The 17,387-nt window shown below is 35.6% G+C and overlaps 2 protein-coding genes across 3 annotated transcripts; both read left to right on the top strand.

Moving 5' to 3' along the window:
• The first annotated feature begins 692 nt into the window (after positions 1–692).
• LOC127138329 (EH domain-containing protein 1) lies at positions 693–5,827 on the top strand. 2 transcript variants are annotated; one of them, XM_051064751.1, is made up of 16 exons: positions 693–976; positions 1,051–1,130; positions 1,265–1,333; positions 1,438–1,495; positions 2,395–2,450; positions 2,549–2,591; positions 2,675–2,727; positions 3,179–3,292; positions 3,428–3,530; positions 3,724–3,773; positions 3,926–4,054; positions 4,139–4,390; positions 4,495–4,574; positions 4,855–4,981; positions 5,132–5,275; positions 5,355–5,827. In XM_051064751.1, the coding sequence occupies exons 1-16, from the start codon at positions 892–894 to the stop codon at positions 5,538–5,540; spliced, it is 1,629 nt and encodes a 542-aa protein (XP_050920708.1). In that variant the 5' UTR covers positions 693–891; the 3' UTR covers positions 5,541–5,827. The 2 variants fall into 2 exon arrangements, with proteins under 2 accessions (XP_050920708.1, XP_050920709.1); XM_051064752.1 differs by lacking the exons at positions 693–976; positions 1,051–1,130; positions 1,265–1,333; positions 1,438–1,495 and adding an exon at positions 2,179–2,277.
• A 9,733-nt stretch (positions 5,828–15,560) lies between these two features.
• On the top strand, positions 15,561–16,556 carry LOC127135717 (EH domain-containing protein 2-like). Its single transcript, XM_051062359.1, has 3 exons — positions 15,561–15,811; positions 16,195–16,291; positions 16,371–16,556. The coding sequence occupies exons 1-3, from the start codon at positions 15,561–15,563 to the stop codon at positions 16,554–16,556; spliced, it is 534 nt and encodes a 177-aa protein (XP_050918316.1).
• Positions 16,557–17,387: the final 831 nt, after the last annotated feature.

Below are 17,387 nucleotides of genomic sequence, written 5' to 3'. Positions count from 1 at the left end.
CAAATAATTGGGTTAAATCAATTTTTAATTTTACAAATCACATGACACTTATTTGTAATAATAATAAGAAAAAAACAAGTAAAAAATGGGATTCCACATTAATAATTTTTTTATTTTATTAAAAAACACAAAAAAAAATTAAGTAAAATAAATAAACATATTTGAAAAGATTACTTATACATAAAAAGAACACAAATAAAAGAAATAACATACTCTTTCAAATACGTTTTTCTATTTTATTTTTAAAATATAAAAATTATTAAAATTACATTAATGCTATTAATGAAAATTATAAATTTTTATATTTTTTTCAAGTTTTATAATACTAAAAACTAAAAAGTAACAAGCAAAACACTTCACTTTTTTGCTTTTAAAAACTGAAAAATAAGAAAGAATTTTTAAAAATACTTTTGCAAAACATTATATTCAAACAAGTTGTTAAATTTTAAATTTTCAAAAATTAAAAAAAATAATTTAAAATGCATTTCAAACATTCCCTCAAAATTTCATTTTTTCTTTCTTTCTATACATGATTAATTAAGATACATAATTATGTAATTTTCCCTTAAAACTAAGGATACTTTAAAATTTCATTTTTTTTCTTTTAATTAAGTTCCATAATTTGTACGAAATGTTCAAATACATAGTATAATAATTCTGTAAAGAGGAAAAAGAAATGTAATAGGAGTAAAGCCGAAATTAAGTTTAATTAAGAGTAAATCAATTAAACTTTCAATTAATCACACATGCTAATGAGTCTAATTAGAGCAATCGCAGCTTTCAATTGAAGTAAACGATAGGACTTAAAATTTCGAAACTCAAATAATCAAACACTTCGAGATTCGTTACTGTGACTTCATTCTAACTAACTACACAGATTCATTCTAAAAGATGATTACTGTTTCCGATTGGATCCGTTCATCTTCGAATCAACAAATCGATTTGTACAAGCAATTGTTCAACTTGGCCGATTCAGGTTTTTTTTCTACTTGCTTAGTTTTTCATCAATTTTTCTTTTCGTTTTTCATTGATTTTGTTGCTTGATCGTAGATGGTGATGGCCGTGTCACTGGAAATGATGCCACCAAGTTCTTCGCTCTCTCCACCTTGTCTCGCCCTCAACTCAAGCAGGTATGTATATTAATTTTTTTTTCTCATTTCAATTAGAAATAAGTTGCATTGAACTCTTTGTCATTGGTTTAGCTGGCTTAATTGCATTGAGCGATTGCGATTTACTAATAATTTCATTTTTCTTTGTATCTTAGGTTTGGGCGATTGCTGATACAAAGAGACAAGGTTTTTTAGGTTTTGAAGAGTTTGTTACTGCAATGCAGGTTATATAGATTTTGAAAAAGTGAATGTTGAGTTTTACTAATATGGATGGATTATGTGATGTTGAAATTTGACTTTAAAATTTAATTTTTCCTGTGATAAACAGCTCATTTCTGTGGGTCAGGCAGGGTATGATCTCAACTCAGATATTCTAAAAACTGAAAGTAAGTTCACGGATTAATGGTTTTTTTTTATGGGTTTGAGGTGGTATTTTGTTTGTGTTGATTGTTTGCATTGATTAACGATAAGAGAAGCTATTAGGATAAATCTTGAGATTAACGAGTTGGATAAAAATAGGATTTTTGATAAAACATTAATTATGGGGTAATCTGATCCATGTAGTCGACCTCACTTAGTTGGAAAGTGTATGCATTGCTATTTATCTTATCAAAGGAGAGAATGTGCTTTTTGTTCCGAAAATATAAGTCATCCTTGAGGAGGTTGAGTGTGATGGATTCGCCAGTGCTGCCTGTCTCCATTGCGATGGCGGTGCCGGTGCAAAAGGCACTCCATATATACCTCAGAAAGGGTTGAAGATATTCCTTGTATAGGAAGTTAATGGACTTCCTTATTGGCCTTGGTATACTTGTTCTGGTCTCAATTGGTTATTCCAGTCGAGTTATGGATAACAACTTGTCATGATAAGGATGATGAAGTGAGGTCTCGTGTCATGACCTCTATCTGTCGAGTGTAAATCATTTGGCTTGATAATGGGCACTTAGTGTGTAGCTACAAGGCTTAATTAATGGGTACCAACAAGAGAAAGTTCATTAATGTTTATTTTCTTTGCTATTAATATTATGCATTTAAATTTCAGAGAATATTGAAACAGCAAACAGACCTGAGAAAATCTGCTGGTCTTAATAATTGCAGAAATCGGTAACCTAGTTCATGAACCACCTAAACAGGGAGGGTATTGGCCTCAATTTGCATAATGATGATATATGTATGTAAATACTAGCTGTTGTTGGATTGAAAGAGACTGAGTTTCCCTTCAGTCTTACTACTTGTGCTATTTATTCTTGTAAATGCATTTAATCATCCCATTTCTTATTAATTTCAGTTGACAGCGACAAGATCAAACCTCCAGTACTGGAAGGAATTGATGCACTAGTAGCAGTAAGCAGTGCCTTCTATATCACTCTGCTGTATCAATTAGATTGTATATTATTTATGTCTGATTCCTTTATTGATTTGTTTTCTGTTTGCTTTTTTAGAATACAAAGAGTCCGACAATAAATGCGCAACCCGATGTATTTGGTTAGACATGTATTTTTTTCTTTATTAATGACATTGTATTGTTTAATTAATATTGATTGAATTATTTTACTGATAATACTTAGGGACTGGCCAGCTTCAGCCTTTTCCACGGGTTGCTTCAAAATCTGCAAAGAAGGTGAATCCTCCAAATATATGTCCATTTTTGGCAAAATGTTTTTTTTATAAATATGAAAGCCATAAAAAATCTAAAATGATGAGAGACCACCTTTCTTTTGTAGTTGAACAACCAATCTGTAAAAATATGGTCACTCGTGCGGTCACTATTTCATATTTCTAATGGACTAATGATAGTTAATTTTCCAATGCTTAAATGAAAGGCCTTCTTTTATTACTGAATGCTTTGTTATATTTATAATTGACAACTATCTCTGTTGCTCTCATTCATTGCATCATGAGTCAGAAGATGCATGCAAGGGAATATTGAAGTGATGTAATTACTATGTAAAAACATTTTGAAATGTGCAGTTGTGAATTAGTTTCTTTGCAAGCTCTACTGTGTATGCCCTTACTTTTTATTTCTATTTCTTGCTCGATATATTCTAATATAGTAGTTTCTTTTTTCTTAGTTACCCCTCAATGCAGTGACATCAATAATTGATGGCTTGAAGAAGTTGTATGTGGAGCGGCTAAAACCGTTGGAGGCTACTTATCGATTCAATGATTTTGTATCTCCATTATTGGTAAGTGATATATCAATAAAGTATGCTAATTTCTGTACATACCATGTGTGAATGGGGTTGTATCATGATTCATGGTATTATATCCATGTAATTATGACTAATCAAGTTAGGATGCCTATCATTTGCCCCTTTCAGACCAACAGTGATTTTGATGCTAAGCCAATGGTCATGCTTCTCGGTCAATATTCCACAGGGAAAACAACATTTATTAAACATTTGCTAAGATGTGAATATCCAGGTTAGTTAAGTTGTGGTTGATCTAGCACTGCATTATAATTCCTTCATGCATATAATTTGACGATAGAGGGATATAAATTCCTCATGCATATAATTTAAAGATAGAGGGATATAAATTCCTTCATGCATATTATTTGAAGATAGAGAGATATAAATTCCTAAACTAAATTTGTATCAACTTACTCTTGACACAGGGGCGCACATTGGACCAGAACCTACGACTGACAGATTTGTTGCTGTCATGGTATAATAATCTTTTTTTCTAGTATTGCCTTTGGAAGTTAATCAAATCTAAACAAAACTCTTCTTTTTGGAGTGTCAGAGATCGTTCTGCAATTGTGAATTTGTTCCATAGTGTTCACAGAGGTTCAAAGCTCAATATCTTTTTATTTGTAGTCTGGAACAGATGAGAGGAGCATTCCTGGAAATACTGTAGCTGTCGATGCTAGCATGCCTTTTAGTGGCCTGACAAGTTTTGGTAGTTCATTTTTGTCAAAGTTTCAATGCTCTCAAATGCCACATCCAGTGAGTCTTTTTTATATCTTTCCAATTCCACTTTTGCTCAATTGGCATTTTCGTCCTTGAACTTGAAACAATATTTTCTTTCAGCTGCTAGATGAAATAACATTTATCGACACCCCCGGTGTCCTCTCTGGAGAAAAGCAAAGGACTCAACGGAGTTATGATTTCACCGGTGTTATATCTTGGTTTGCTGCAAAATGTGATTTGATTCTTCTCCTATTTGATCCTCACAAACTTGACATTAGTGATGAATTTAAACGGGTGATTTCCTGTCTACGCGGTCAAGATGATAAAATACGTGTTGTTTTGAATAAGGCAGACCAAATTGATACTCAACAAGTAAGGCATTATCAACAACTTAATTTAAACTGATCAAAATATTTCTGACAATTTATTTTTCTAGTTTGTGGCCTATTTATGTATCCAGTATTGTAATGTCGCAGCTCATGAGAGTTTATGGAGCACTAATGTGGTCTTTGGGAAAAGTTCTGAATACCCCAGAAGTTGTACGTGTATATATTGGGTAGGTTAGTTGTCTATAAAATACAGATAATGATTCACTGATTTGCTTACAAGGGCTCATTTTTGCTATTTACTATTCATTTGGGCTTATGCTGTCCTGTTGCAGTTGAACATTATCTTTATTATCTCTTCTTTCTTAGCATTTTGTAGGTGAATTCACGTTTAAATATGTAGTGTTTGCCTGTGCTTCGCATTGTATTAATGTTTCTTAATGAATTTGTTCTCTAATTAATTTGACATTCTTCAGCTGTTGGTTTTTTCTACTTTACCTGACTTTTCAGCTCATTCAATGATAAGCCTATCAATGAAGGCTTTGTCGGGCCATTAGGACAGGAGCTTTTTGAGAAAGAACAAAGTGATCTCCTTTCAGATTTGGCAGATATTCCAAGAAAGGCGTGTGACGGTCGGGTACAGTTCTACTTTCATATTGTTTTTAGATAGGATTATACAGATGAGTAAAATATATGAATATAGCAAATCGCTGCAGGCTTATACTCTTTATTTGTTTGCATTTTTTATTTTCCGGTTCTAAAATCTGATGTCATTGGAATGGTGCAGATCAATGAATTTGTCAAACGTGCTAGATCTGCTAAAATCCATGCCTATATAATTAGTCATCTTAAGATGCAGATGCCTGCAATGATGGGCAAAGCTAAGGTGCAACAAAGGCTTATAGATGATCTTGAAGATGAATTTAAAAAGGTATCCTCCATCCATTTTCGTTTCCTTAATATGCTTAGTTTCTTAGTTACTTATTATTTACTATCATCTTGCAAAACAGGTTCAAAGGGAGTTTCATTTACCCGCTGGTGATTTTCCTAATGTAGATCACTTCAGAGAGGTTTTGAATACTTACAGCATCGACAAATTTGATAAATTGAAGCCTAAAATGATTCAAGCTGTAGATGACATGCTTGGTTATGAAATACCAGAGCTGTTAAAGAAATTTAGAAATCCTTACGAATAAGTTGAAAATCGTTTAAGCTTATTTTTGATTTTGTCATGAATGTTTCTGACTGAGATTTTGATGTTTTTCTAAAATAATTGAAACATTTCGTGTGTGCATGTTGAATGTGTAATGTCTACAACCTGTACAGTCCAGTCCCTGACATAAGATTATAGATAGGGACTGGTTTAGACAATTGCCGCTCTATTTTGTTTTTTTTACTTGTATATGACGGTCCACCATTTGAAGGTGCTCTCTATGCTATTTACTATTTCTAGTGCCCTCGTGAGCGGGAGTGGGACGATAAAGGTGCTCTTGTATAACTGTTTCGCTATTATATCTAAACAAGACACATAAACATGTGGCATATGATTTTTATTGGCGGCAGCATTTTTGGTTGATTGCAGGTGATTAAGTCACAGTTTCTGTGATGTTCTGATGTGAAGACATTCACATTTTGGTATCCTGCAGTATCCTTTTCACTTTGCCAGGGCAAAGAGTCAAGTCACTTTGCTGCTATCTTGAGTTTTGGTGCAATCAAGACTTCAAGCTCAGAGTTTTGGATGGCATTGTTTTACAGCTGTATGGCTTTTTAACTGTTGTTTGCATCCTGTAGCTATAGGTTTTATTTTGCATCTATTTGCTGCTGTTTTCACTTGTTTTATTTAGCTGTTGTTGGATCTTTCATTTTGTATATGGTGTCGAAGACTTCTCACTTCTCAGCTGTTTTTTTATAAGTTCTAAAAAGCCTAGTGGCGAAATACTCACACACACCAATCTTAAACTCTTACAAGTTTACAACTTTAGTTCACAAAAACGAGTTAACTCAAATTTTTTATCATCCGAGTTGTGTTTACGGAACACTCTTAAGTTGATTTATCAGCACTTCTAGTTCTAAAAAAGTTAGGTTTCTCTTTTTAACATATTGATTTTAATTATATATATAAAAAGGAAAACAAATGTGTTTGTCTTGCCCATCCTTAGAAGTCTCTCAATATCTGCTTTATTATGAGGCATCAATTGAGAATTGAATCTTCCTTAAAGTTGATTGTGTGACTTATATATTCTTTCTTTAATTCATAGCTTGGGTTTAACCAAATCAGCCATCTCTGGTACATGTAACAATTGATTAATTCCACCAATCACTCTTTCTAACCTCCTTTAGCATTCCACTGATATTAGCCATTCTAGACTCTAGGGGTTCCCTAAGACTCTCGGGATTCCCTAAGTTGATTTTCACAGTGTTAGGAAACTACGCAACATTTTCTCATAGTCAGATTCATGGAATAGCGATATAAATGCGAAATAATAACACACAAAGTTGTTAAAGACTTTTTATTTACTGGAAAGATAAAATACACATTGTATTTAAGAATTTCTCTCACTAGTGTATTTCTCTAATTATTGAAAATGCTCTCAGTGTTGGAATGAATATTATTTTGGCTTTTACATCTTATATAGCCAAAACATTGGATACATCATCCGTAACCCATTTATTACGGTTCCTATAAAGTAGTAAAATCTTCCATTTATTTCTAAATAATAAGAAAACAATGATCATCCAAATAATAAGGAAACAATGACTTTTTCAACAATCTCCCACTTGAAAAAGTCATTGTTTCCTTATTATTTGGATGGTCATTGTTTTCTTATTATTTAGAAATAAATGGAAGATTTTACTACTTTATAGGGACCGTAATAAATGGGTTACGGATGATGTATCCAATGCTTTGGCTATATAAGATGTAAAAGCCAAAACAATATTCATTCCAACATTGAGAGCATTTTCAATAATTAGAGAAATACACTAGTGAGAGAAATTCTTAAATACAATGTGTATTTTATCTTTCCAGTAAATAAAAAGTCTTAGCAACTTTGTGTGTTATTATTCCGCATTTATATCGCTATTCCATGAATCTGACTATGAGGAAATGTTTCCTAACAACTGGTATCAGAGCTGATTAGTTCTTTCCGTTTTAGAAGCGATCCAGAGGAGTCAGATTCGAGTGGGAGCGATGGCGGCAGACGAAGGAAAGGTAAAAATTGAGAAGTTTGATGGTGCGGACTTCAGCTTTTGGAAGATGCAAATAGAGGATTATTTGTATCAGAAAGGTATGCATGAACCTCTAACGGGCACGAAACCAACGACAATGGAGGACGGTGCCTGAACCCTTCTCGATAGAAAAGCTCTTGGAGTCATTCGATTGACGTTATCTCGTAATGTTGCTTTCAACATTGCAAAAGAAAAGACTACGGCTGATCTTATGAATGCTCTTTCCAGCATGTACGAAAAATCGTCGACCTCAAATAAAGTTCATTTGATGAGGCGGTTGTTCAATTTATGGATGACAGAAGGTGCGTCAACGACGCAACATCTGAACGAACTCAACACTATTACAACTCAATTGAGTTCAGTTGGAATCAACTTCGATGGAGAAGTACAGGCTTTGATACTCTTGTCTTCCCTTCCAGAAAGTTGGAATGCTACAGTCACAGCTGTGAGTAGTTCATCGGGAAGCAACAAGTTAAAATTTGATGATGTACGTGATTTGGTTCTCAGTGAAGAGATCCGACGGAGAGAGTCGGGTGAATCATCAACCTCTTCAGTATTGCATACAGAGTCAAGAGGTAGAAGTTCAACTAGAGGAAGCGAACACAGTAAATCAAAGGTGAGACGATCAAAGTCCAGAAATCATCATAGTTCTAACAGCTCAAAGACTATCGAGTGTTAAAATTGCGGGAAGACCGGACACTACAAAAATCAGTGCAGGAGTGCACCGAAGAACAAGGAGGCGAAAGATGAGGCAAACATTGCTTCAACCTCAGGAGGAGGTGATGCGTTGATATGTTCTTTAGAGAGCAAAGAAGAGTTTTGGGTGTTAGACTCTGGAGCATCCTTTCATGCAACTTCACAGAAACAGTTCTTTGAAAATTATGTTCCCGGGAACCTCGATAAAGTTTACCTTGGTAATGAACAATCTTGTGAGATTGTGGGAAAAGGTGTAGTGAAGATCAAGTTGAACATGTCTGTTTGGGAGTTGAAAAATGTCAGACACATTCCTGACCTGACGAAGAACTTAATCTCAGTAGGCCAGTTGGCCAATGATGGATACACAACAATCTTCGAAGGAGATCATTGGAAGATTTCAAAAGGTGCAATGGCACTTGTTCGCGGTAAAAAGAGTGGTTCTCTTTACAAGACAGCTGGAGCATGTCATTTGATTGCAGTTGCAGCAAATGAAAGTTCCAATCTATGGCACCAAAGACTAGGCCATATGAGTGAGAAGGGGATGAAGGTTATGCACTTAAATGGAAAACTATCGGGTCTTCAGTCAATAGAAATTGACATGTGCGAAGACTATATACTTGGAAAGCAGAAACGAGTTAGCTTTCATACAAGTGGGAGAACTCCAAAGAAGGAAAGACTCGAGCTTGTCCACTCTGATGTTTGGGGTCCAACTACCGTCTCATCTATTGGTGGAAAGAAATACTTCGTGACTTTTATTGATGATCATTCCAGAAAGGTATGGGTATACTTTCTGAAATATAAGTCTGACGTATTTGAGGCTTTCAAGGTGTGGAAAACGATGGTAGAAAACGAGACCGGATTGAAGATAAAAAAGCTCCGAACTGACAATGGTGGTGAATATGTAGACACCAGGTTCAAGAAGTTATGCTATGAGCACATAATAAGAATGGAGAAGACTGTGCCAGGTACGCCTCAACAGAATGGTGTAGCTGAGCGTATGAATCGAATGTTGACTGAAAGAGCCAGAAGCTTACGCGTGCAGTCAGGCTTACCGAAGCAGTTCTAGGCAGAGGCAGTCAACACACCAGCTTACTTAATCAACTGAGGTCCATCGGTACCATTGGAGCATAGAATACCATAAGAGGTATGGAGCGGAAAAGAGGTAAAACTCTCACATCTTAAAGTTTTCGGCTGTGTAGCATATGTGCACATTAGTGATCATGGCAGGAACAAGCTTGGCCCCAAATCAAAGAAATGCACTTTCCTCGGTTATGGTGAGGATGAGTTTGGGTATCGCTTATGGGATGCTAAAAACAAAAAGATGATCCGCAGTAGAGATGTAATCTTCAATGAAAGAGTGATGTACAAGGACAAACAAAATACATGTGTCAGCAACTCAGATTTGAGTGGGCCAGTTTATGCATAGGTGGACGATGTCTTAGAAAGTCCTATAGTTGATAATCCTCAGCTAGAGGAAACAATTGAACAAGGCAGTAAGCAGCAACCTGGCATATCAGAGCCTCCGAATCCAACTCATGTATTGAGAAGGACTTCTAGAACTCATGTTCCTAACAGGAGATACATGGACTACATGTTATTGACAGATGAAGGGGAGCCTGAAGATTATGCAGAAGCATGTCAGGCAGCAGATGCTAGCAAGTGGGAACTTGCTATGAAAGACAAGATGAAGTCTTTGATCTCCAATCAGACGTGTGAACTTGCTGAGTTACCTATGGGAAAAGGGCACTTCACAACAAATGGGTGTATCGGGTGAAGGAAGACCATGATGGCTCCAAAAGATACAAGGCCTAACTAGTTGTCAAAGGATTTCAGCAAAAAGAAGGAGTTGACTACACTGAAATTTTTGCGCCAGTTGTGAAGCTCAATACTATCAGGTCTTGTTAAGTATTGTTGCCAGTGAAGAGCTCTACCTAGAGCAGTTGGATGTGAAGACTGCGTTTCTTCACGGAGACTTAGATGAGGAGATCTATATGCATCAACCAAGAGGTTTCTTAGAAGAAGGCAAACAGAAAATGGTGTGCAGATTAAAGAAGAGCTTGTATGGTCTAAAACAAGCTCCAAGACAATGGTATAGAAAGTTTGAAAGCTTCATGCACAAGGAAGGTTTCCAGAAGTGCAATGCCGACCACTGTTGTTTCTTCAAAAGATATCATTCAAGTTATATCATTTTATTACTTTATGTCGATGATATGTTAGTAGCAGGTCCAGATATTGATGAAATCAGAAACTTGAAGATGCAATTGTCAAAAGAATTTGACATGAAGGACTTGGGTCCAACAAAGAAGATTCTTGGAATGCAAATCACGAGAGATAAGCAAAGAGGAATTTTGCAGTTATCTCAGGCGGAGTACATCGACCGTGTTTTATAAAGATTCAACATGGACAATGCCAAACCAGTTAGCACACCTTTAGCTAGTCATTTTCGCTTATCAAAGGACCAGACCCGAAAGACGGAGGAAGAAAAAGAATTGATGGCTAAGATTCCATATGCTTCAGCCATTGGAAGTTTGATGTACGCGATGGTATGCACGAGGCCAGACATTGGCCATGCAGTGGGAGTTGTAAACATGTTTATGTCAAATCCAGGTAAAGCCCATTGGGAAGCTGTGAAATGGATTTTGAGGTATCTACGAGGCACTAAGGAGAAATGTCTGTGCTTTAGTAAAGGTGAATTAAAAGTACAAGGCTATGTTGATGCAGACTTTGCTGGTGAAGTTGATCATCGAAGAAGTACCACCAGTTACATATTTATTTTTGGTACTACAACTGTTAGTTGGATGTCGAGGATACAAAAGATCCTTGCTCTATCCACTACAGAGGCTGAGTATGTAGCAGTAACAAAAGCTAGCAAAGAGTTGATATGGCTTCAAGGATTATTGACAGAGTTGGGATTCATCCAAGAGAGGAGTGTTTTGCACAACGATAGTCACAGTGCAATACATTTGGCTAAGAATTCAGCATTCCATTCTAGAACGAAGCACATCGATCTCCGTTATCACTTTATCAGAACTCTGCTTGAGGATGAGATACTAACGTTGAGGAAGATTCTGGGAAGTAAGAACCCATCAGACATGTTGACAAAGGTAGTAACTATTGATAAACTGAAGTTTGCTCAACTTGAGTTGGCTTGCTAGAATAACATACCAAAGAAGGCTGCTGCATGATCGAGATGTGAAGACCGACTGAAGTCAATCTTCAAGTGGGAGATTGTTGAAAAAGTCATTGTTTCCTTATTATTTTGATGGTCATTGTTTTCTTATTATTTAGAAATAAATGGAAGATTTTACTACTTTATAGGAACCGTAATAAATGGGTTACGGATGATGTATCCAATGCTTTGGCTATATAAGATGTAAAAGCCAAAACAACATTCATTCCAACATTGAGAGCATTTTCAATAATTAGAGAAATACACTAGTGAGAAAAATTCTTAAATACAATGTGTATTTTATCTTTCTAGTAAATAAAAAGTCTTAGCAACTTTGTGTGTTATTATTTCGCATTTATATCGTTATTCCATGAATCTGACTATGAGGAAATGTTGCGTAGTTTGCTAACACAGGAGGATTTTAAGTCTCAAAGGTTGGCAATGTCCTGCCGAATTTCTAAAACTCTCAGTCATCTTGAGATCTTTGTTCTCCTTTATTCTCATTTTCCGAAAACATAGTGTCAAATATTATGAATTCAACTCTTAATATTTCAAGCCTATCTAGTATGTGGTCTATTAATTGAATAACCTATAAAATGTCCACAATTCAACCAGAGAGCGTCTTCAATTAAAAGCCTTCATTAGTAATGTGATAGGTTCCAAGCGCCCTTCTTCACATTTCTTGGGAACTAGTATCATGGAATTCAAGTGAGGTGAACTTATTCAAAGTAAGAAATGACATAGCATTGAGTACAACTCCTCCATCAACAAAGACTCATAGATTTATATGTTTTACTATATCTTTAGTTGATTTTTCAAAGAGCATTCCTCCAATTTATTTTCCATGAGCTAGGGTAAGTTATGTACCTTACAAACACGTCTCCTTAAAGTTTTCTTAACAATAACTCATTTAATCAAAATTCAACAGGGATAAGACTGACGAAGCCTATAGCTGCAATGATGTTAACATCTGATACTAAAGAGGATTTTTAATGCACCCCATAAACTTATTAGCCACTATGCAAAAATCTAAAAATGTCTATGTTTTTAGAGATGCATCTCCGGACGCATTCATTACACATACAATGCAAGTCATTCTAAGTGGCGTCCTAAAAGTTGCGTTGTTTTTATTCCGGAGATACATCTCCGAAACATTTCATAAAATATATTCATAATTGATCAGTTCAATAGAAATTCCGAAAATACATAGCCGGAGGTTTGAGCGGGATTTTAAAATATTATGTCACCTTTGCATGTCAGATACTTTCGGAGATGCTTCTCCAAAATAATCTGATAATAGCATCAGCTGCATGATCACACATCCATTGTTGTTTTTCAACTTAAGCCCTCATAAAAAACCCATTCATTCTCAATCCATTTTTTCACTCCAAATCTCCAATCTTTTGGTTCATCACATCAAAAGAGCAATAGAAGATATAATTTCAGGTAAAGATCCTTTATTTTCCACTGCGTTGTTCACATCAATCATGCATTTTATCTGGAAAAAATGAGCGTTGTGTCCGGAAATATATCTTCGGAACGAGTATGAACTTTTCTGGAGATGCATTTCCAGAACTAGTCTGTGTTTAATTTCCAGCTTTGTTTTCAACAATGTCGCTTATATGCTGTTATGTTGTAATTGTTTTTATTAGATATGGTGCACCCCAATATTTTTCCAAAATAAGTTGTTTCTCCGGATGTCCAAGGTGTTGTCGTGAAAACGGTAGATGTTGGGAACCAATTTAAAAACGAGCAAGAATTTGAATCTTGTGATCAAATGCTTCAGTTAATTCGTATGGAAGCCTCTAAACTTGAATTTGGTGTGATTATCAGAAGGTATGATAATGGTTCGAATAAGATGCGCTTTTGTGAAATGACGTGCGAAAGAAGCGAGAAATATAGAACTCCTCTCCGAAATTTTAAAAGAGACGACACTGGTTCAAGAAAATATGAGTGTCTGTTTAAGGTGAGTGGTTACATGTTGGCAAATAAAAATTGGAAATTTAATGTGATACATTATTTGTGTGAAAAATTAGTCGGCCATCCTAGTGTGTGTACGCTCATGCCAGAAGAGAAGGAATGCATTATTGACATGACATTGAATCTGGTTCAACCAAAAAATATACTTGCAACATTGAAACAGAAAAGACCCAAAAATATATAAAATATCAAATAAGTGTATAATATTTGGTACCTAACTAACAAGACACTTATGGGGGATATAACTGAAATTCAACAACTCTTAAAATTATTGGATGATAACAATTATGTGTCTAGGTACCGAACATGTAAGGATGAAGTTAGTGTTAGAGATATATTTTGGACTCATCCTAATTCTATAAAGTTGTTCAACACATTTCCTACCGTGCTCATACTTTATTCAACCTACAAGAACAACAAGTATAGACTTCCATTATTGGAGATGGTTGGTGTTACCTCAACTGAGAAAACATATTCTGTTAGGTTTGTATTTCTTGAGTGTTAAAAAAAGGACAATTTTACTTGGGTCTTAGAGGTGTGTCGGGCATCCTTCAAGGACCAAGGTGAGATTCCTAAAGTGATTGTTATCGACCGCGATACCACCTTGATGAATTCGGTTGCAAAGGTATTTCATTCTTCTAATGAATTACTTTGTAGGTATCACATAACAAAGAATGTGAGAAGTTAGGTTAAACCCACGGTAGGGACGAAACAAATAAAGTTTGTAGATGGAAAGTTAGTGAAAACTGGTGTGGTTGTTGAAAAAAGAATGGATACATGAAATCTATAATAATTTCTTCCGCAAAAGAACTATATGCCGATTCTGTTATGCATTTCAGGAAAGTGTGTGAAAAGTATTCTGATTTGTTGAAATATGTTGAAAGCACAATTATTGACCAGGTGAAGGAGAAAACTGTTTGTGCATGGATTGACAATGTTAGACATCTTGGAAATACAACAACTAACATAGTTAAGTTTGTCCGTGCTACTTTGAAAAATTGGTTGGGAAATAGTAAGGGCGATTTGGGTAGAGATTAGGATTCCGCGAACCACATGATTCAAAACCAACATAATGAGATACATACATCATTTGGTCGGAGCATTATAGTCTTGAAACATAGATTTAAAGACAACACTCCTTATTCTCAGTTGGTCGGTAATATTTCTCAGACGAGTTTGAATTATATTTTTCACGAGGATAAACGAGTTGATAATGTAGGCTCCGATAGCGAGTATGGATGCACAATTATGAAAACATATGGTCTCTCATGTGCTTGTGTTACTGTAAAAAAGGTGAAACTTGGTGATTCAATAAGAATGGATGAGGTTTGCACTCATTGGAAGAGACTTAGGTTTGATGATGATGGTGTCATGAATGACGGTAGATCGAATATCTCTATTTTGACCGAATGTGAAGTAATACAAGAGACATTTTTGAAAGTCGATGACAACATGAAATTCCACATCAATAAAACAATTGAGGAAGATTGCCTATCCGAAAACCACCAACATGAAACTGCTCTCTCAACCGGTAAAAAAAAGGTGCTCCAAAGAAAATGAAGCATACACCGAATGACAATTCGACTACACGGTCACCTTCATATTTTGAACATGTTGACAAAGTTTTTCCCTACTCACCAACTCCAAAATCTCAAAAAAGTGTTATCAAAGGAGCTGATCGTCAATGTTGACGGGGACAATAATTATTGTTAGACGATATGCCAAGATCTAAAACGGGTGAATATATCACAAGTTAAAGTTTAAACCAAAATTGGTTTTGAAAAAGTTTATAGCGCGGAAGCAAGTTTCAAAAATTTCCCGCATCAAAAATTGTCTAACTAAACCTACTATCGAAAAACTCGGATACACGTAGAAGTGTCAGTGCAATGATAATAATCCACAATTAAATCACAACAACTAATCACAACTAGTTGAATACAATATAATAGGAAAAATCTATCTCCAATGATCAAAACACACAAAAACTTAAGTCAAGCAATTTGTCGAACACTTAGTGTGCGATCAACAATTCAATCTGGTTCAACCAAAAAATATACTTGCAACATTGAAACGGAAAAGACTCAGAAATATATCAAATATCAAACAAGTGTATAATATTTGGTACCTAACTAACAAGGCGCTTATGGGGGATATAACTGAAATGCAACAACTCTTAAAATTGATGGGTGATAACATCTATGTGTCTAGGTACCAAACGTGTGAGGATGAAGTTACTCTTAGAGATATATTTTGGACTCATCCTGATTCCATAAAGTTATTTAACATATTTCCTACTATGCTCATACTTGATTCAACCAATAAGACCAACAAGTATAAACTTCCATTATTGGAGATGGTTGGTGTTACCTCAACTGAGAAGACATATTCTGTTAGGTTTGTATAGGACAATTTTACTTGGGTCTTAGAGGTGTGTTGGACATTCTTCGAGGACCAAGGTGAGATGCCTAAAGTGATTGTTATCGACCGCGATATCGCCTTGATGAATTCGGTTGCAAAGGTATTTCATTCTTCTAATACATTACTTTGTAGGTATCACATAAAAAGGAATGTGAGAAGTTAGGTTAAACCCACGGTAGGGACGAAACAAATAAAGTTCGTAGATGCAAAGTTAGTGAAAACGGGTGTGGTTGTTGAAAAAATAATGGATGCATGAAATCGTATAATAATTTCTTCCATAAAAGAACTATATACTGATTCCGTTATGCACTTCAGGAAATTGTGTGAAAAGTATCCTGATCTATTGAAATATGTTGAAGTATAATTGGTCATCTTAAGATGCATATGCCTGCAATGATGGGCAAAGCTAAGGTACAACAAAGGCTTATAGATGATCTTGAAGATGAATTTAAAAAGGTATCCTCCATCCATTTTCATTTCCTTAATATGCGTAATTTCTTAGTTACTTATTATTTACTATCATCTTGTAGAACAGGTTCAAAGGGAGTTTCATTTATCCGCTGGTGATTTTCCTAATGTAGATCACTTCAGAGAGGTTTTGAATACTTACAACATCGACAAATTTGATAAATTGAAGCCTAAAATGATTCAAGTTATAGATGACATGCTTGGTTATGAAATACCAGAGCTGTTAAAGAAATTTAGAAATCCTTATGAATAAGTTGAAAATCGTTTAAGCTTGTTTTTTATTTTGTCATGAACGTTTCTGACTGAGATTTTGATGTTTTTCTAAAATAATTGAAATATTTTTTGTGTGCATGTTGAATTTTTTCTACCAGGCTCGTTCCATGCTCACCTTGGAAGAAATCGGGTAGGCTAAGATGGAAAACACAGGCTCTCATGCTGCTATACACACCATTCAGCCGAAACCTACTAAAGACACCTCTCAGTGTGGCAACCGCCGCCCCGTTAACCGTTCTCGCTCTCGTGGCAACCAGGGTCACGAAGGGGGACATGGTAACCGCAGTACACCTCTGGAGCTCCCAGCGCTCCCTTACCTTGGTCCGCTCCTCCTTGGCAACAATGACAGTAATACCCAAACTGGAAACCATGGGGTTGGACTCCACCACCATGGACTATGCCACAGTGTCCGTACCCATCTCTTAGTGGACACGCCCTGTCGGTCCTCCTAAGCATCCAGGCATTCTAGGACAACGTCCTCAAGTGTATGCAACCTATACCTTATCTCAGATACCGATACACATTAAGACCGCAATGCACACCACGTCACTCCATACTCCTGACAATCAGTGGTACATGGACATGAGCGCAACATCTCACACAATCGCATCACAAGGTAATCTCTTGTCTTATTTCCCAGTAAGTAATTCAAATCAGAAAGTCATTGTTGGCAGTGGCCATGGAATTCCATGTTGGTGTAAGTCCTAGAGGCCAATACTTTTGGTACTTGTATCGAATTATTTATTAATAATAAAAAGGCTTTTTCTTTATTATGTTTGTTTAATAAAGTCCCTAGAATAGCTAGTCCGTT

The sequence above is a fragment of the Lathyrus oleraceus genome, chromosome 4 (assembly GCF_024323335.1).
Source record: "Lathyrus oleraceus cultivar Zhongwan6 chromosome 4, CAAS_Psat_ZW6_1.0, whole genome shotgun sequence".
NCBI classification, from domain to species: Eukaryota; Viridiplantae; Streptophyta; class Magnoliopsida; order Fabales; family Fabaceae; genus Lathyrus; species Lathyrus oleraceus.
The sequence above is the reverse complement of the archived record's forward strand: the minus strand, read 5'-3'. Positions and strand labels throughout refer to the sequence as shown.